The 22127-nt window shown below is 43.4% G+C and overlaps 1 protein-coding gene across 1 annotated transcript in view; it reads left to right on the top strand.

Moving 5' to 3' along the window:
• LOC126457432 (glutamate receptor ionotropic, kainate 2-like) overlaps positions 1–22127 on the top strand; it is a 261933-nt gene that overhangs the window by 138631 nt on the left and 101175 nt on the right. The window contains exons 9-10 of the mRNA XM_050093703.1: positions 10325–10543; positions 19038–19247. Of these exons, the coding sequence (XP_049949660.1) occupies positions 10325–10543; positions 19038–19247 (429 nt within the window). The remainder of the gene's footprint in view (positions 1–10324; positions 10544–19037; positions 19248–22127) is intronic.

Here is a 22127-nt window from a genome sequence, read left to right as displayed (position 1 = left end):
GAATTCCAGCTGCCAATGGCTGACCAGCTAATGAAGTATGCATTTTTCTTGACAGAAGAAAACAAAACAAAGCAAAACTATAACGATACAAATAACAGAAAAGTATAATGTAATAACGAAAAATGCTGGAGCGTTTAAATGGCGAAAATGAAACACTACACAAAGGCAATAAAATTTAGTATACAGTAAGGCAATATTTATCGTATGGGCAATACTATCACTGCTTGTATGCGCCGTGCCGATGTGAGCATATGGCCAGGCTACTTTTCCGCTGCCCGCCTCAAATGTCCCAAGGTGCTAGCGAGGCACGCGCGACGCGCGGCGCTAGAAACTGTGCCACAACCACAACTCCGCGCGACATGGCACATGCGCGTTTCGAGTTTGAATCGCGTCACGTCGCGATTTGCACGGTCCCATTTAAACCTGTGAAGTTACAAAAACGCGTGCTGCGCTGCGCCACGCCACATGGTTTCCAGCGTGGCGCACGGGTATCCCTCCCTCTACTGGCACCCCTCCACCGCGAAAAGCCATCAGAATCTCCCCGACAGCAGGTGAAACAAACGTGCCACTTGACACAGCACAATCTTCCCCACACCGAATCTCTTGCCTCCTCCTCCTCCTCCAGCTGGTTGAAGGAGCCACCAACATACTGAAATACGAGGGGCATTAAATAAGTAAAGCAACACATTTTTTCTGAAAGCACGTCGGTTTTTTTTCCAGGATTTCAATACAGCATATTATTCCCCATTCTTTTGGCTACACAATCTCAATTCAGTACCACGATTTTAAGCCTCTTCACTGGAAAGGCTGCTGTGCTTGCATGTTACCACTCAATGGTCGACGTTGGAACCAACATATTGCTGCATGAGTAACCTCCACATCAACCACGTACGGCCTCCCGCGGAGTGCAGCGTTCATTGGATTAAAAATATGGAAGCTGGAAGGTGTGAGATCCGGGCTGTAGCGTAGATGAGTGAGGTTTTATGGGCTCCGCCCGAGAGTGCAGAGTTGTTTGAAGCCTTGTGCTGTCATGGAGAAGGGGAAGTTCGTTTGCATTTTCATGGCGACAAACATAGTGACGTCGTTTCTTCAGTTTTCTGAGCGGTAGCACAGTACGCTTCCGAGTTTATAGTTGCGTCATGAGGGAGGACATGAAACAAAATAACCCCTTCAGAATACCAAAGACCATCGCCATGACATTACCTGCTGGGGGTGTAGCTTTGAACTTTCTGTTCCGAAGAGAGGTGGTGTAGCGTCGGTCCATGAAGTGCAGTATTGTTTCCGGTTTGAAGCGATGAATCCATGTTTCACCGGCTGCGACGATGTTTGACAAAACATTATCACGAACAGTCTCGTAACTTGAGAACTTTTGACATTGCAGCGCGTCAGCAATCATGAAGAAGTTAATGATTATAAATAATCCGCCTCGATTGCAAATAGAAACCGGATGTTGTCCTAGGTTTCGGCGCGGATAACCACACCTTCTTCGGAACACACTAAAACTACAAACTGCCTAAAGAGGCATGGTCCAACATTAGTACAGAACTCCCAAAAGGGCAAAAGACTAGCATAAAATGTAAAATAAACCGTAGTGTGTACCATGTCAATAGCTGTACTTATCTCAAACATCAGAAGCGTGCTTCCTCACTCCAGCCAACGTTCGGTGGGTCGCGGGCTCTCAGATAAACTGAGGTGGCGCCGGCAGCTATGCCGTGAGAATGTCGGAAAGGAACGCGCATGGGCAAATTGAGAAATCGTCTTCCTCCAAGTGATTGGCATAGAATGTGTTACGGAAGTGATCCGATGACCGTTATTCATCCCCCATATTTTCAGCACGGATCTAGCTGGTGTTATTTTGTCTGTCCTGCGTGCATGCGTTTTGACCATCCGTGGAATCTGCTATCCCACATATATATTTTCAGCCTATCCACGTTCTGTAGTTCTATAAAATCGTTCTCGAGCTAGGACATTATACATACACACGCATTAACTTCCTGCGCCTTTGACCCGGTCATCGGATCACTTTCGTAACACATTCCATGCCAATCACATGAAAGAAGACGATTTCTCAATTTGCCCATGCGCGTTCCTTTCCGACATTCTTACAGCCTAGCTGCCGGCGCCACCTCAGTTTACCTGAGAGCCCGCTGCCCACCGAACGTTGGCTGGAGTGTGGAAGCACGCTTCTGACGTTTGAGTTGAGTACAGCTATTGATATGGTACACACCTACCGTTTATTTTACATTTTATGCGAGTCTTTTGCCCTTTTGGGAGTTCTGTATTAATGTTGGATCATGCCTCTTTAGGCAGTTTGTAGTTTTAGCGTGTTCCGAAGAAGGCGTGGTTATCCGCGACGAAACCTAGGTCGGTCTCGTAACTCACAAGCAATTCCGCACAGATGGTCCTTCGTTGTTGTTTGCGGTCTTCTGTTAGGCAACGAGAAATCCAGTGGGCACATACCTTTGAACTTCCCAATTGATGGACTAAGGTGTCAGCACTGCCAACAGTGACGTCCAGCTGTGCAGCGGGGTGTTTGATTACGATCTGTCGATCACGTCTAACGACAGTGTCCATACGTTCCAACATTGCAGGGTCACAGCTGTGTGCGACAGACCGGCACGCAGGAGACTGGGCAGGTTTGTGCGACCTTTTCGTGCGATAATGACAGACGCTTCGCCAAACGACTCACTGTGCTTTTGTTCGCTGTCAGATATTCGTACACATCCTGCAAACGCCTATGAATATCTGCGACGCTCTAGTTCTCCACGAAAAGAAACACAACGACAGCTTCCTACTTGGAACTTGCCTCCGTTACAAACGCCATTTTAGATCCTACGGTTGGCGCCGCCAACTTTTAGAACTTCATGAAACGGCACGGACTGGAGTTGGACTATTCCGCAACAAATCTCTCATTTTTTCAACCGAAATTACCCGAAAAATTGTGTATCGCTACTTACTGAATGCCCCTCACACAATAAACAATACAGTTGGCAACACTGTGACAAGGTCGCACATGTCACAACAAAACTTGTTGTCATAAGTTGTGGAATGTCCATCATGCATTCCCTTGTCACAGAAACATCCTTAATTAATATGAACATCGTGGTCATAAAGCGAATAGATTCAACAGGTCCCTTAAAGTGTGGCAGGAGCTTTCTCAGCTTCATTTCCACTACTCAAGAGTACCAAAACTCCTGACATCCACCTGGTCCCCCATTCTAACGAATTTGGGTGCTGCGAGCCAATAGTTCATGGTCCACCAGTATATTTTCTCAGGACCTACAACACATCTTAGGTAACATCTTACTAGGCTAATAAATCCTAAACTGATCACATGTTAGCCAATGAGGAATCAGTTCTAAATGCAAATATTAAAGCTGCCGGTTTCTGTTTCAGTGTTTCGTGCCTGCCTGCTTTAAAGACATTCATTAAATACCCCAAATTGTGTGGTCAAAATGATGATAAGCAACAAGACAGTCTTCAAATCAAGGTTCAGTCTCTCTGTGAGCGATAGGTTTGGGTAACACGGCGTGGTAGTAGAAATGCCTGATTCCTAATACACAAACAAACTCCTCGAAGACTCTGAAGACACGCGGCAAGGACCAGAGATACCTGAAACCCTCCTCAACCGGCGTACGTCACACTGTGCGATCCCTAGTCTATTAAGAAACAACCAGCAGAACCTTGAAAAGGCATCCATGCCTACGACAGCATAAATGTTCTTCTGAATCTTTGGAGGTACAAAGGGGCTGTGACCACCACACACGAACTATCAGCTGGTTTAATGTTTTCCATGATATGTAATAAGGAAATGTGTTTCTACCTTGATCAAGCACATGTTTCAGAGAAGTTTTTTCATCTTCAGTTGAACAGTACACAAATTTTTCTGCATTACGATGTTTATCTGTTTTTTGTGATTATAGTATTTACACTACTATAAGTATTGGCAGAAATATTAATATGAAGAATACATATATATCTTATTATTACATACTCGTGTCTACAAGTCTGTGTGGTATTTGTAGCACAGCAGCAATTATTGCATTCCAGTATGTCTTCTCCAATTAATAAATGTTTAACAATTTTTTGAAACGTAATTTATCACTTTTTGCGCCTAATATGATTTTATCGGTTTCTTTCCTTTCTATGCACTACTGTCACTATATTATCTTGCTTTGTAAACAAAAATTCGCTATTTTATCTTTGACTACCTTTTTTTTGAAAGTTACAGTACTATTTTTCAAAAAATCTGTTGAAATGTTTGCTGATTGTGTTTAGGCTTTACGTAATGTTTATTAGAGGGGGGGAGAAGGCTATGTACGTAAATGTGTGAGCTTACTTTCTGTAGATCTCGCGTTTTCGTGCTTCTAAGGAGGGTTTAAGGTGTTGAAGGTAAATAAGCACATTTATATATATAGTTTGCTCCCCCTCCCCGATCAACATTTCATGAAGCCTAAACACAATCAGCAGACATTTCAATACATTTTTCGAAAAATAGTACCGTAATCCAAAAACGCTAGTAACGGAGTAAAATAGCGAATCTTTCTTTACAAAGAAAGGTCGTATAACGATAGCAGTGCATAGAGAGAAAAAAATCTATAAAATCATATTAGGCCTAAAAATGTGATACATTGCGTAAGAAAATATATGTAATAATAAGGTACATATCTATTTTTCATTTCAATATTTCTGTCATGGAAATACTATAATCTCAAAAAAACTGATAAATATCATAATGCATAAAATATTTGTATACTGTTCGATATATAATAAATAAAACTTATTGAAGATGGAGAAACTTCTCTGATACATGTATGTGTAGTAAAACAACAAAAAATGCTTTTGCTCAAGGCAGAACCATGTTTTTTATAATTTTTTTAAATTATTTATTATACATTTTAGTAAGCAAATGTGGACAAGGAAAGGGTTTCGACCACAAAATGTTTAGCTTTCCACAATACCAACCACTACCTCAACCTCTGTGGCTGGAAGACAAAATACGCATGCACCTGTGTGAACACAGTTATCACTGAAAAGGTTCGTTTTTTCACAGTTCACATCTGTAATATAGGCCAATCAATATCTACATTGCCCTTGCAGGAACTATCCATTTACTTAACTGTTGGCGGGAAGTTGCTACAGTATCTCTGACAACTACGGCTCTCGCAGTCCTGCATGCCAGTCTACCTCCAACATGAGGATACATCAGCTGCAAGGCTTCCACATCTCTCACGGCGAACACTTGCTCCTGTCGTTAATAACATACTACAGAAACACTTCCCTGTATTGGTAATTAAATCCATCGAAAATTTCTTTTTATTTAACTTACCTACTAACAAATGGGGTATCACGGCGAATTGCGTTTGCCATGCACTACCCTTCTGTTCTGACACCTCTGTTTTATCCACTTGTTTAACCTCATGTGCTCACACTAAGTTTAAAACATCCAGCTACCCTGCAAGGAAGACGCTGCTAACAAATCTCTAAATATGACTTTTATCCTTGCCATTTCCTTGGGTAGCTCATTCAACACAGTCCTAATTGCCCCATCAGTTACTGCCAACAAATAATTAATTCTACGTGCTTAATGTATTTCCCTTGCTTGCCGCTTATGCACCAGACCTTGGGAAGGTGACTCAAGCTGGAGAAATTGTAGCACTAAATCGATCTCCAAGATGGCCAACCAGTTACTATTTAATTGATTATTCATGTCCGTCTGCTGTCACAAAGTCAATGACTCTGGTTCGTCCATAACCTGAAGAAGCTTCCTTGATCGCTCTGCCACCGTATTCACAGGTGCACGCTCATAAATAGTCGTTTCATAAGACAGCTCCGTCTCGAACTGCCACACTAAAGCTGGCGCTTCCCTAGTGACCATATCTGCAACACCACACAGGGGTTGCAAGACACAGTCTCTTGTGTACAATCCAATACTAGCAGCCTATGGGCACCATGCCCGCACAATACACAAGCATGCTCTTCTACCAGCTGTAGTGTAGGATTTGGTGGAGTCGGGTTTGGGCTGGTGGTTGCGTTTTATCAAGCCATAAACATCTCCCTTGACAATTAACAAAATAACTATCTGACAAACAGAATTTAAATATATGGCTTAGTTATAGTTTCTGAAGCAGGAGCATTAGAACAACACAATAAATTAATTACAATTTTTTCAGCACAATAATAAAACAATTAACACTGACCTAGTAACACTAAAATTGGGGGCAACAACAAGAAAACGAACAGTTTACAAAATAACAATAGCTTGTAAGCAAGAATATTTAACTTGGCTTTCATATGTTTGCGCTAAATTAAGTACTAGATCTACTAATCACTCGCACTCCTGGATTTGAACTGTCATCCTCCCAAAAGTGAGTTCACTTTACTGACCACTATGCCACTTCCCTGGGTTTCATAGAAAAGAACAGTTTTGTATCATTTATTGCCTACATTATCGATCAGTTCGTGTCAGAAAACCGACAGACTCTGACTGCACCCACGTGGTTAGTAAAAAAAAGTCACCTACCAGAATCCCTTAACTGCGTACATTAAACATTCCAGCATACTGAATAAACATGAAAACAATACGAGACACACATTTCCTTAATTTAAACAATAATAATCTAGATATTAAAGCAACACCATGCTTGAAGGGCCTCATGAACTGCAAGCAAAAACACTGAAAATTAGTCCAAGACGCAATAGTAAAACGATTTTAAATAGATATCCTACAAGATTGCACTTTCATGCAACATCTTGATGCATCCGCAGAAGACGTTACCAGCTTCTACAGAATTCTCACGCAATGCGTATACCTTGGTACAAGAAGAGCAGCCAGGCGTGTAAAGACTCTTCGGTTTTTCTTGTCAGTCCACCGTAACCGCACCCAAGCCTCCACTCCCTAACGGTCCACACTTCAGACAGAATGTGCCGCCACCATAACATGTGAGATATTGTCAACCTTGGCTCCAGGGCTATAATGAGTTCTCTGCCCAACGATTGTGTGTGCAAAATTGAGAACCACAGACCGACTACCAGGTACCAGCTTCTGAGGTCTTACCTATTTACAGCCATGTTTATCTCCGTAACTATGTAGTCTTCCTGTCTGGCGCCTATGCGGAGGACTCGCTTTCAAATCCCAGTATTGCTAGCGATTTTCCTTGCTGGGAGGACAAGAACGGGGTGCGCTCAACCTTGTGATACCAACTGAGAAGTAACGGCCCCAAGGTCTGGGATGCCGGCAACGGTCAGGACAGCACTGTGCCAATCCCACGTCCCTCCACGCCATTTGCATGACGATAACATGGCGGCCAGTCGGCCCTGAATGGCCCAACAGGCTAGTAGGCGGAGCTTTAGCTTTTTACTTATAATTACCAACACGGTAAATATTTAATACAATAAACAAAGTCTTGCAGTTTGAATTTGACTCCCAGTTTTGCCACCAATAGGACGTTACTTCTTTTATATGCGTGTACTGTGCAGAAGACTCGACTACATCCATCATTGTTTCCCTTAGCGATGGTGCACAATATTAAGTTAGCAAAGCTTTTGAAAAATGCGGCCATAGCAGAGGCGTTACACACACTTTGCAAACGTGGAAACTACTCACTGAGTTAACATCGTTTATGAACAGATAGAGGGAGCACCACATTATGCTTTCCACGTCTTCAAATGTTTTGATAAGGATTCATTTAACAACAGACCTCCGAAGAGTGATATCTAAGGCAAGTGCTCCACGGTCGTTCTGTCTAGAACGATCGATCAAAAAGTTTCTTTTCGAAGGCCGTACGGTCCAGAATCGGTATGCCAACAAGGTTAAATTACTGTGACCATTAAGGCAATCATTCCAACGACGCACAAGGTTGAAGATGTCCGTGTCCTGCAGCGTGAAGTAGCCTGACGTACGTCCTCGTCCCTTCAAGGCCTTTTTGAAGGAACTGAAGGCATCACAATCGCATGGGGAGAGATCAGAACTATAGGGTGGCGTAACGTCGTGTTACAAAATTACAATATTTGCAATATGGGGACGTGCGTTATCATCAAGCAGTGACACCTCTTTTCGCAATATTTCACGCAGGTATTCCTCATTCTCCAATGGATGTCTACCGGTATTTATCCTTCGGCAGATAAGAAAAGAATAATAGACATCGGTCCGGTTTGGACACATTTACTAATAAAGTCGCCGTATTGATATGATGGAATTAAATTTTCGTTCTGACACATGAGTCTTAACTTTATCTCCTACACTGACAGAAGTTCAAGAAATGAATTAAAAGTTGTGCCACCACTAGGAGTCAAACCTGGGTCTCCTGCTTAACTAGGCACATGTGCTAGATATTACCCTACTGTAGCAGTATAGCTAACGCATCTGCACGGACTACACTAGTCCATTGCCCTCCCTAACACAAACTACAAATCACTTTGTCAACCCATTTTGCACTTCTTAAATCGTCAATCTTGCCGAGGCTCTCCATTATTGGAATAGCACCCCCCCCTTTGCAATGGAGAAATCCTGCCTGTAACTGAGGTACGGCCAAGGTGGGTGTAATGGCGAGCACATCCGCCTACTAAGCAGAAGACACAGTTTCAAGTCCCAGCCGAGGCATAAATTTTAACTCATTTCTTCAGCTTCTGTCATTATCGTCGTCGTAGTTCACATATCAGCATTTATCGCACGCACATCGTAAACACACGAATGTCACACTAATCCCTTGCCTACATTTTGTTGCTTATATCCCTGCATCGGAGTCGCGCTATGTTGCATATACCATGCAGCAACGACCTGAAACGGAAACTATTTCATTGCCCCTTATACACTACTGGCCATTAAAATTGCTACACCACGAAGATGACTGCTACAGACACGAAATTTAACCGACAGGAAGAAGATGCTGTGATATGCAAATGATTAGCTTTTCAGAGCATTCACACAAGGTTGGCGCCGGTGGCGACACCTACAACGTGCTTACATGAGGAAAGTTTCCAACCGATTTCTCATACACAAACAGCAGTTGACCGACGTTGCCTGGTGAAACGTTGTTGTGATGCCTCGTGTAAGGAGGAGAAATGAGTACCATCACGTTTCCGACTTTGATTAACGTCGGATTGTAGCCTATAGCGATTGCGGTTTATCGTATCGCGACATTGTTGCTCGCGTTGTTCGAGATTCAATGACTGTTAGCAAAATGTGGAATAGGTGGGTTCAGGAGGGTAATACGGAACGCCGTGGCGGATCCCAACGGCCTCGTATCACTAGCAGTCGAGATGACAGCCATCTTATCCGCATGACTAACGAATCGTGCAGCCACATCTCGATCCCTGAGTCAACAGATGGGGACGTTTGCAAGACAAAAACCACCTGCACGAACAGTTCGACGACGTTTCCAACAGCATGGACTATCAGCTCGGAGACCCTGGCTGCGGTTACCCTTGACGCTGCATCACAGACAGGAGCGCCTGCGATGGTGTACTCAACGACGAACCTGGGTGCACGAATGGCAAAACCTAATTTTTCGAATGAATCCAGGTTCTGTTTACAGCATCATGATGGTCGCATCCGTGTTTGACGACATCGTGGTGAACGCACATTGGGAGCGTGTATTCGTCATCGCCATACTGGTGTATCAGCCGGCGTGATAATATGTGGTGCCATTTGTGTTACACGTCTCGGTCGCCTCTTGTTCGCATTGACGACACTTTGAACACTGAACGTTACATTTCAGATGTGTTACGAGCCGTGTCTCTACCCTTAATTCGATCCCTGCGAAACCCTACGTTTCAGCAGAATAATGCACGACCGCATGTTGCAGGTCCTGTACGGGCCTTTCTGGATGCAGAAAATGTTCGACTGCTGCCCTGGCCATCACATTCTCCAGATTTCTCACCAATTGAAAACGTCTGGTCAATGGTGGCCGAGCAACTGGCTCGTCACAATACGCCAGTCACTACTCTTGATGAACTGTGGTGTCATGGACAGCTGTACCTGTACACGCCATCCAAGCTCTGTTTGACTCAATGCCCAGGCGTATCGAGGCCGTTATTATGGCCAGAGGTGGTTGTTCTAGGTACTGCTTTCTCAGGATCTATGCACCCAAATTGCGTGAAAATGTAATCACATGTCAGTTCTAGTATAATATATTTCTCCAATGAGTACCCGTTTATCATCTGTATTTCTTCTTGGTGTAACAATTTTAATGACCAGTAGTGTATATCAGTTGACATAAGGTTTGTTATGATAAACTTATGAGGTTGTACAAAATTTGACCTTACGCTGTCACTGTCTGTAGTCTGGAAAAGGTTCATCTTGTGTCTTACTCTATCTGAGCAGATGCGGCACGAAGGCATTTCTGGAGAAATTAAGTTCGATGCGAGAGGTCGGCGAATGGGCTTCGAGCTGGAGGTGCTGGAGCTGTCAGCGGCTGGCTTCAAGAGGGTCGGCACCTGGACGCCGGAGGAGGGCTTCGTGGGCACCAGGACGGAGACGCAGACGCTGGAGGAGACGCAGAACATCATCCAGGGCCGGCACCTCATCGTCTCCTCTAGACTGGTCAGTACTGGGGCACCGCCCGCACGTGTAGGACTCCTGCCCTACTGTAACCTTAAGCAATATCTGCAGTCCTGTGTTGGTCACAGTTCTCAAGAATTGTTTTCTAAAAAAATCTGTAATTTGTATAATTATCCATCTGAAGCTATATCTAGGTTGTACAGACTGCACAAAAAAGCTACCCATATTGTTACAAGGTCTGGTACTGATCAAAACAAAATAAAACTAAAAAAGTTATTCACTTATATATATATATATATATATATATATATATATATATATATATATATATGCATGCCATTCCTTTGCAACTCTGCCTGAGTGTCCATACAAGATCATGAAGCCTGTTAATGCCCTGAGATACAAGCCCAGACACTGGATATGAACAATTACTAGCGTGATCTGACATAAAATTGAGCAAGCATACGGCAACGATTGCACAAAGGGCAACGAAAGGAAGAGGACAGGGGGGAGGGGGATCGAAAGTAGCACAACTGGGTTTTCAGTTAAATCATTAACCGTTAACCTCGTATCACACAACCACAGGTGACTTAAAATCTTGTCTTATAAGCTCGATTCGTCTGTTGCATACACTACTCACTAGCCTGAAAATACATTGAGGCCACACAAGTCGTGGGATAGCTATAGGCATCTCGTATACAGATGGCGATAGTATCGCGTATGCAAGTTACAAAAGGTCAGTGCATTGGCGGAACCGTCATTTGTACTCAGGTGATTCATCTGAAAAGGTTTCCGACGAGATTATGACCGCGCGACGGGAATTAACAGGTTTTCTACATGGAGTAGTAGTTGTAGCTAGACGTCATTTCAGAAATCGTTAGAGGATTCAATATTCCGCGATCCACAATGTCAAGAGAGTGCCGAGAATATCAAATTCCAGACATTATCTCTCACGACGGACAACGCAGAGGCCCATGCCCTTCAATTAAGGACCGAGGACAGCGGCGTTTCCGTAGAGCTGTCAGTGCGGAGAAACAAGGAAAACTGTGCGAAATAACCACAGAAATCAATGTGGGATGTATGACGAGCGTATCCGTTAGGACAGTGCTATGAAATTTGACAATGGGGTATGGCAGCAGACTATCAACACCAATGCCTTTGCCAACAGCACGGCATCCCTTGCTGCGCGTCTCCTTGGCTCGTGACCATATTGGTTGTACCCTAGATGACTGGAAAACCGTGGCCTGCTCAAATGAGTTCCGATTTCAGTTGGTAAGAACTGATGGTAGGGCTGGACTGTGGCGCAGACCCCTCGAAGCCGTGCACTGTTCAAGATGGCAGTAGCTCCATAAATGTGTGGACTGTGTTTACATAGCATGGTCCAAATGAGTTGATCATTGACTGGAAATGGCAATGTTCGGTAACCTGAAGACTATTTGCACCAAATCATGGATTTCATGTTCCCAAACAATGTTTTCATGTCACCAGGCCACAACTATTCTCAACTGATTTGAAAAATACTCTGGACATTTCGAACGAATGATGTGTCCACCCAGATCGCCCGACTTGAATTCCATAAAAAGTTTATGGGACATACTCGGGATGTCAGTTTTTGCACAACATCCTGCACCAGCAACGCTTTCGCAGTTTTGGAGGCTGTAGGGGCAGTGTGGCTCAATATTTCTGCAGGGAGGTTCCAGCGACTTACGGAGTCCATGCCACGTCGAGTAGCTGCAGTATGCCGGGAAAAAGGAGGTCCGACGTGATATTGGGAGGTATCCCATGACTTATCAACTCAGTGTAGTGAACTTGTTTGGTGAAGGAGAAAGTTTACTATGGTGCCGTCTCCGCAGTTGTGAAACTCCTCAAACTTCTTTATAGATGCCTTACATGGACTTACTGAAAATTCTTGCAAAAAAAATAAATAACACACTGCAATGATGCGTTGCACCAGTCTTGATCAGATTGGAGTAGAAGTAAATGGTGCACATCTTGTATGATGCAGATATTAAGTATTCAAACATAGAATTGCGGTACGCGTGGTATAATTTGTGAACAAAGAAGGTGTAAGACAATGAATTCGAGAAACTCAAATTTATGAAAAAAATACATGAACATACGTGATGAACAAGTCAACAGTTATAGTTTAGGACAACATCAAATCCCAACATCTAACATCCCTCCCTAGTAAAAAGAATTTTATATGTAGTTTAGAAAAAGATTAGCAATTGAGAGAAACTGCTGGTAAGTCACTTGAATTGACGGATGGTTAACAGGAGATATTTACCCACCACCACGAGTTCTGAAGCAATTGAAAGCAGCACAACATCAACCAACGCAAGTCCAATGCACATAAAGTGACGCGAAAGGACACGATTTTACGTAATTTCAACACTCTCCCAGTTTTCTTATAATACACTGGTAACCAAAGTTAAAGCAACACACCACCATTTCCCATTCCTTTGTCTAATTCTCGATATAATCATACGAACTGTGAACAGACGTCTGTACAAACGTATTGTGCACGGAAGATGGCATGCCGGTCAACGGACAAACATACCAACGATGAAGTGAGGGCACCTATCGAACGGGATAGTGTTTGCTGGGTAGTCCAATATCCACAATCACTGTGTACATAGTCACAGACGGCGCACAGAGAAGACTCCCACCAGACTCCCTGAGGCGAGGGGCTATAGGAAGAATGGAAGCAGGTCAGTTGATGGGGCCCGATGGCTTAACGTGAATCGTTCTGTTGTTTCTCGGATGTGGTGACAGTTTATAGAAACCGGAACTGTATCCCGAAGACCACAGCAGGGCCGACTACGTGGACATCAGAAATAGAGTACCGTCGGCTGTAAGGGCACGAGGGTATCGCCTCAATACTGCACGGCAACTGGCATCTGACCCAGCAGTATCCACTGGACTTGTTGCATCGAGGCAGAGTGTATACAGAACGCTTCAGCTGACTGGCCTTTATTGTTGGAGACCTGCTGTATCTGTACCTCTGATGCGTCTTCACAGAAGGGACGATTTAGACTGGAGTCGTTAACATGTGACATGGACGGTCGGACGGTGCACCAATGTTATTTTCACAGATTAATCCCGATTTGTCCTGGAGAGTGCTTTCGACGGATTCGCATCTGGAGGAAACCTGGAATACGATTTGGGGACCCAGACATTGTGGGAAGGGACCCATTAGGATCCCTAATGATGTGGACAGGGATTGTGTTGACCAACCGAAAACCTCTTCATGAAATTGTATGGGTGAACTGACAAGGTTTATCTACTGTCAGGTATCGTGACGAGATCTTGGGACCTCATACGAGGCTGTTATTAGATGCTGTGGGCCCAGACTTCGTACTACTGGAAGATAATTCTTGACCTCACAGAGCAAGGGTGGTTGACGTTTTCTTGGAAACGGAAGATACTGCAGGCATGGGGTGGTCTGCTCGCTCTCTCGATTGTAATCATATAAGGCATGTCTGGGACGCACTAGGGAGGCGGGTTGCATTAGGTCAGCATCCACCATCCACTCTCAAACACTCGCTAGCAGCTATGCGCAAAGAATGGGCGTTATTGCCTCAACATGAGATTCATGACATCATTCGCAGCATGACCCATCGTTGGCAAATCTGTGTGGATGCTAGAGGCGGTCACGCTTCATACTGAGCACATTAACAGTAGTCTGAATGTGTGTGCAGACGCGTTTAGTTTGAAAAAAAAAAGAAACGAAGAACTCTTTGCCTATACTTATGCATGTGCAGTTGATTACGTTCTGTGTTATGTACCCTGATTCTAGTACTGTTTCGGGCAAAATAAACGCAACCTTGCAAAATTTCCGTTTGTTGCTTCAATTCTGAAAATCAATGTATGAATAGAACCCGAATGCCCGCAGCTTGCTGCAATATCATCATTCTGCTGAAAGTTTCTGGTCGAAATCGCCCGTATCACATACACAAAATAGGTGTATTAACTATTTCTTCTCCGTTCTGCAGCCCTGGTTGAGGGACCAAACGAAGTCCTCCCGTGTTACAAACTGTGCGAGGAGAACAACGGAAATACGCGCACTCGGCGTGCATCAGAGACTGTCAAGCCATCCCCCTGAGACTGAGAGTGGATGATAGAAACTAGCTTCTTGAAAAATATACAACATTTTGTATCACATGATCACTGTTCAGAAGACTTTCCTTTCTTGGTATTAATTGACAACCATAGTTCCCATTTATGCGCTGAAGTATTAGATTTTTGAAAGGAAAATTGTGTTACAGTTTTGTCTTTTCGAGCTTACAGTAGCAACAAACTACAGTCCATAGAGAGAACTGCTTATGGACCCTTTAAAAATTTTGTAAACTCAGTGTGTAATGCATGGGTGGCAGCAAGCAAGCGACGAATGATAATATACGACCTTCCAGGCATTGTGAAAATTGCACTGCCAAACGCATTTACACCCAGAAATACATTGGCTAGATTCAAAGTGCAGACATCTCCCCCTTAAACAGGAACATTATCAATGATAGTGACTTCCTGCCTTCATACTCGTACATAACAGATACGCCGAATCCTAATGCCATTGGTTGTGGTTTAATTGACTGTTCACGAATACAATGGCAGGCCTATACTGTCAGCAAGCGCGCTCGTTAAATTAGACGTCACAGCAGCCGACGAACCGTGCTTTCCAACGCCTGAAGAAGTCAGGCCATTTTAGAAATCTCAATAGAGAAGAAAGACAGCCAACGAACGAAAAAGAACTTGAGCAGTACTGACAGACACTCCAGTGAAAGACGTATTACAGCACGAACAACAAGCCTCCACAGACAGAAAAGAAAACATTTTAAGGAGAAATATGAATATTCCGTGTAAAAGGAATTGGTTGTCATAATTAAGACAAATCATATGGTAAAACTTCTCAAATAAAAGCGCAGAAAGAAATTAGGCATTCGTAAGAACGTTCTTCAAGATGAAGGAGATGAGGACGAGGATGCCCTGTGCCTTAGATTTCTTAAACAATTTTCTCAAAGCAATCCAAGAATGGATTCAATGCACAAGTTGTGTGCTCATCTGTCATTTGTTAAAAATTACATGAAATAACATTTTTATGAATGTTTGAGCTGTGAAGACATCTATCGGGCATTGAGACGAAAACCGATGAAAGATCTGGGCATATTATTCTAATTTTTATTATAACAATGATAATACAAATTAAAGACTGTAAAGTTTGTCGTGCATTTGCAGGAATTTGTATTAAAATAAAGAGTAAGTTTTAAAGCCTATATATTTTCAGTAAAATTCAATGACAAAATTAAATGGACCAACTTTCTCTCACTGCTGGGCTAACTTGCCCCTTGAATGGGGTAGCTTAGGCCATGTGGTATTACTGGACTAAATATTTTTTTCATAAATAGATAAATAGTGAGAAGCCTTAACTACTTAGTTTTAAAGGTGCTGAAACTATGTACCAGTGTTTCCACATAAGAACATCAACAGAAGCAAAGCTGGAAAAAATAAAGAAGAAAAAAATACCGCAACCTGCTCCGCTCCTCCATAATGCTGTTACGTCGTACAGTGAGGTGAGGAAAGTCGTGGGATAGCGATACGCACATCTACATCTACATCCATACTCCGCAAGCCACCTGACGGTGTGTGGCGGAGGGTACCTTGAGTACCATTATCGGTTCTCCCTTCTATTCCAGTCTCGTATTGTTCGTGGAAAGAAATATTGTCGATATTCCTCCGTGTGGGCTCTGATCTCTCTGATTTTATCCTCATGGTCTCTTCGCGAGATATGCATAGGAGGGAGCAATATACTACTTGACTCCTCGGTGAAGGTATGTTTTCGAAACTTCAAAAAAAGCCCGTACAGAGCTACTGAGCGTCTCTCTTGCAGAGTCTTCCACTGGATTTTTTCTATCATCTCCGTAACGCTTTCGCGATTACTAAATGAGCCTGTAACCCAAGCGCGCTGCTCTCCGTTGGATCTTCTCTATCTCCTCTATCAACCCCATCTGTCATGGATCCCACACCGGTGAGCAGTATTCAAGCACTGGGCGAACAAGTGTGCTGTAATCTACTTCCTTTATTTTCGGACTGCATTTCCTTAAGATTCTTCCAATGAATCTCAGTCTGGCATCTGCTATGCCGACGATTGATTTTATATGGTCATTACATTTTAAATCACTCCTAATGCCTACTCCTAGATAATTTATGGAATTAACTGCTTCCAGTTGCTGATCTGCTATATTGTACCTAAATGATAAAGGATCTTTTTTTCTATATATTCGCAGCACATTACACTTGTCTACAATGATACTCAATTGCCATTCCCTGCACCATGCGTCAATTCTTTGCAGATCCTCATGCATTTCAGTACAATTTTCCAATGTTACAACCTCTCGATATACTACAGCATCATCCGCAAAAAGCCTCAGTGAACTTCCGATGTTATCCACAAGGTCATTTATATATATTGTGAATAGCAACGGTCCTACGACACTCTCCTGCGGCACACCTGAAATCACTCTTACTTCGGAAGACTTCTCTCCATTGAGAATGACATGCTGCGTTCTGTTATCTAGGAACTCTTCAATTCAATCACACAATTGGTCTGATAGTCCGTATGCTCTTACTTTGTTCATTAAACGACTGTGGGGAACTGTATCGAACGCGGAAGTCAAGAAACACGGCATCTACCTGGGAACCCGTGTCTATGGCCCTCTGAGTCTCGTGGACGAATAGCGCGAACTGGGTTTCACACACAAATTTACAGATGGCGATAGTACACAAGGTATAGACGGACACAGCATTGGCAGAGCTGTCGTTTGTTTTCAGGTGACTCGTGTGAAAAGGTTTCCGACGTGATTATGGCTGCACGATGGGAATTTTGAACGCGGAATGGTAGTTGGCACTAGACGCATGGACATTCCATTCTGAGATCTACAGTGTCAAGAGTGTGTCGAGAATACCAAATTTCAGGCATTACCTTTCACCACAGGCAACGCAGTTTCTAACAGCCTTCACTCAACAACCGAATGCAGCGGTGTTTGAGTATATTTGTGTATATTTGAGTATATTTGCTATATTGAAATAACCGCAGAAATCAATGTGAGACGTACGACGAATGTATTCGTTAGGATAGTGGGGCGAAATTTGGCGTTAATGGGTATGACAGCAGGCGACCGACGCGACTGCCTTTGCTCACAGCACGACATCACCTGCAGTGCCTCTCGTGGGCTCGTGACCGAATCGGTTGGACCTTAAACGACTGGAAAACCGTGGCCTGGTCAAAGAGTCCCGATTTCGGTTGGTAAGAGCTGATGGTAGGGTTCGAGCGTGGCGCAGCCCCACGAAGCCATGGAATGTGCAAGCTCGTGGTGGTGTGGTGGTGGCGGCTCCATAATGGTGTGAGCTGTGTTTACATGGCATGGACTGGGTCCCCTAGTCCAACTGAACCGATCATTGACTGACTACTTGGTAATCATTCGCAGCCATTCATGGATATAGTGGGCTCCATAATGGTGTGAGCTGTGTTTACATGGCATGGACTGGGTCCCCTGGTCTCACTGAACCGATCATTGACTGACTAATTGGTAATCATTCGCAGCCATTCGTGGATATAGTGGGCTCCATAAGGGTGTGAGCTGTGTTTACATGGCAGGGACTGGGTCCCCTAGTCCAACTGAACCGATCATTGACTGACTACTTGGTAATCATTTGCAGCCATTCATGGATATAGTGGGCTCCATAATGGTGTGAGCTGTTTACATGGCATGGACTGGGTCCCCTGGTCCCACTGAACCCATCATTGGCTGACGGTAATCATTCGCAGCCATTCATGGATTTAGTGTTATCAAACAATGATTTCATGTCAGCACGCCACTATTGTTCGCAACTGGTTTGAAGAACAGTCTGGACAATTCGAGCGAATGATTTGTCCACCCAGATCACCCGATATGAATTCTATCGAACATTTATGAGACATACATAATCGGGAGGTCAGTTTTTAATAACATCCTGCACAAGCAACGCTTTCGCAGTTACGGACGGCTATAGATGCAGGCAGCATGGCTCAATATTTCTGCAGGGGAGTTACAACGACTTATTGAGTCCATGCTGTGTCATGTTGCTAAACTACACCAGGCAAAAAAAAAGGTGGTCTGACACGGTTAGCAGATGCACCTGACGTTTGTCTCCTCAGTGTATATGCACTGCCGTGACGTAATTTGGGAAAAAATTTGTTTTGCGAATAGATGCATATGAAGGCAGAGCTGGTAGTCCTGAAATCGACAATGCCAAAAAATATTAAGAACCATCGTTGCAGCGAGAGGCTAATTTATTTATAATTTCAGTATCCACCCTTCTCTTCATTCCCAAATACTCCTCATCCTTTCCCTGGAAAATCTAACTGCTCTTTTTCGTTATACCCTGAGATAAACCCTTGAGATCTACCTGTTTTATCACCTGTAACCTACCGCACCTGCTCCATACCGAATGTAGTCCCCACCCTACTATCTGGCCTTTACAAAATGGAATTTTGTCGCAGGGCCCGCCGTACCTGAGGGAGAAGCCGCCGACCAGCCCCCCGCGTGTCGGCAACGACCGGTACGAGGGCTACTCGATGGACCTGATTGCGCAGATCGCCGAGATTCTCAACTTCACGTTCGAGTTCAAGCTGACGCCCGACGGAAACTACGGCAGCAAGGACGAGAAGACGGGAAACTGGAACGGCCTCGTCGGCGAGCTGATGGCAGGGGTAATGCCATCCTGAAGCAAGTCTAAGCTGGTATACTGACGAAGCTACCACTCAGAAACAGAGAGACACAAGATACAAAAACTACTCGATCTTATTTGACTGCACAATAGCATTTGCTTACAAATAATCACAAAATATATTTGTAACTAACGGAAAGCTGCGAGAGACGACAACGATATTCGGACAACATAAAAAACAGCGTTGTCGGCTACAGGTAGGCATACAAACTTACATCCCTCAAGCCACCGGACTGCCATCAGAAGTGATGTATTTTTATTGCCAGTCTTTCTGCCCTAATTCCCGTTTTCAATTATTTCTGATACGACTGCATGAAGAGATTATTTTTTTCAATTCCGTTTGCGTATTATTCGTTCAGTACCAACGTATATCCCAATTTTCCGTAACGTGTACTACCTAGGAGAAAGGAAGGGAAAAATGTTCAAAGGTGTGTGAAATCTTATGGGACATAACTGCTAAGGTCATCAGTCCCTAAGCTTACACACTACTTAACCTAAATTAACCTAAGGACAAACACACACACCCATGCCCGAGGGAGGACTAGGACCTCCGCCGGGACCAGCCGCACATGCCATGGCTGCAGCGCCCTAGACCGCTCGGCTAATCCCGCTTGGCAGGAAGGAAGGGAGAGAGGAGGGTAGGGAGGGGTACTTTAAGCCCAACACAAAAGAAATTAGAAAATAAATAAATTTCGTTACATGCCGTTAACTTTATGATCAACATACTTTTAAATAAATACTGATGTACAAGCAGCGTCCGGAAAGTGAAGATATCCTTTTTTCACGATCATTGCAATACCAAATCTTTATCCTTTATGTGTACACCATTTGTAAGGGAATTTTATGATCAACCCAAAGAAATTTAAAATTGTCGTTGAATTTTATTCGCATGTGTGTGTGTGTGTGTGTGTGTGTGTGTGTGTGTGTCTGTGGGTAAGAATAGGTCCTGAATCTGAACACATGATATGACATTTGTCGTGAAAAGTCACATTCTCAACTTATAAGACTTAAATTTTGGGCTAAGTTTTACTGAAAAATTTAAAACGATTAGGGAATCTGGTATAAGAATTCATTAAAAACTTTAATTTTTTTTCAAAATTTTAAAATATAAAGTACATCACAAAATTACGATGTCTTCAAAAGGTAGGCAAATGCGCCCCCCCCCCCCCTCTCCTCTCGCCCACCCTTGGTATTGTGTATTGTGACGCTTAATACTTGTGCTAGTACACGGACATTTTGTAAACATACGAATAGTAAGTCCCTCTTAACTTCGCCCTCTATTTCTGACCAATATACACGGAATATCCACTTCGCAGCATTTGAAACTAGTAATATGACATCGTTTACAAACTACTTAGACGCATTGAAAACAGTGTCGTCTGTTATAGCTAAGGTTGACAAGGTTGGCAGCGCCGAGAAAGCTATCGGTATCGACTGAATCAACTACCGAAGCAGCTACTTCCGTCAGACACGGCACCAAATGTCTTCTTGAGGAAAGCAATAAATAGTCTAGAGGTTAGTAATGTTGTTTACTAATTTAACGTTCAAGGACTTGGTAGCAGGTGATCAACTCCGATTTTTATACGGTGGAAAGGACTGGAACGCCATCAGGTCACCTTCTTGATGCCAAAAATAGGAGCTTCTAGAATAAATAAGAAACGAAACCGAAACACGTCGAAATGGCACCAAATCGAAAGGCTCGGAGCTTTGTCGTAGTTCATTTGGTCTCTCGACTTCATCTGAATTGTGCACCACTACGATTAGACTACAAAAATGTGAAAAATCATAGTTCTTCACACACACACACACACACACACACACACACACACATACATACATACATAAATACATATACACAGAGAGAGAGAGAGAGCTATGGCACGTTCATGACGACAGCAGTTAGCAGTAGTTTTAGTAACAGCAGATTTAGAAATTTTATTCGCGGAAGCACCAGCGATTTTCCCTTTGTTGAAAAATTGTAACGGAGTTCACTTAGCTTCGTGAGGACATTTGGAAAACTGTGTGAGAATACGGGATTCCTCGGCAAACTTCAGCAAGGAAATCATCTCAGGTACCATGCGAGTAACACCATCAACTTGAAGCTACATTTTGATAAGATTCTTACCTAACGAAAATAGGAAACTTGACGACCTTTACTTCAAGACAACGAAGTAGCTGCTTGAAGGATAAGTATGGTTCTGGTTTTGAAATTCGTGATTGTTCGCCAGGTAAGTGTTGTGCCAAATATGTGAACCCCCGTGCTGCCATCCTACGATATCTTAGAAACATCCAGCGGTCGGTAATTCCTTAGGTAGTCCCAACAACTTGCAATGGAATTACTTAGATTTTTCATTTAGCTCTTAAAACAGTAACGGTTTTGACGACCTAGCTAGCTTTGTAAATATTTCTGTTGCATCAGTTTTCAGTGTGGGTATTTCAATGGTGCAGCGGGAGATTTCGACTGCCTTGTACAGTCCGAGAGTCTGGATACTGGTCTCAACTTTCAATTCACAAAAATGATAAAGAAAACCTGGTTGTGACAGGAGTCATCGCGATAGTTTCCTTGAGAGCAACAAATTTCAGGGAGGATCATCGGCTCAAACGACGACGTGGCCAGTAATAACTGATATCACTTTTTTTTAGAAACAGTTTATATCTAAGCCCTTCTGTACGTGGTGGTGGCGGCTTTCGGTACTCAGACACTCCTGGAGATGACGTTGAGGTATGAGCTAAGGTGTTATGAAGGCTGCGTTAGGCTCTGAAGCCAAAGTGTCAGATGCAAATTATTAAACAGATAAATTGATAATATACTATATACACCTGTTATTGTTTGCTGTTATATGCATAATATTTGTTATCTTCT

Source organism: Schistocerca serialis, chromosome 2 (assembly GCF_023864345.2).
Source record: "Schistocerca serialis cubense isolate TAMUIC-IGC-003099 chromosome 2, iqSchSeri2.2, whole genome shotgun sequence".
NCBI lineage: Eukaryota > Metazoa > Arthropoda > Insecta > Orthoptera > Acrididae > Schistocerca > Schistocerca serialis.
Note: the sequence above shows the minus strand (reverse complement) of the source record. Positions and strands in the feature narration are given on the sequence as shown.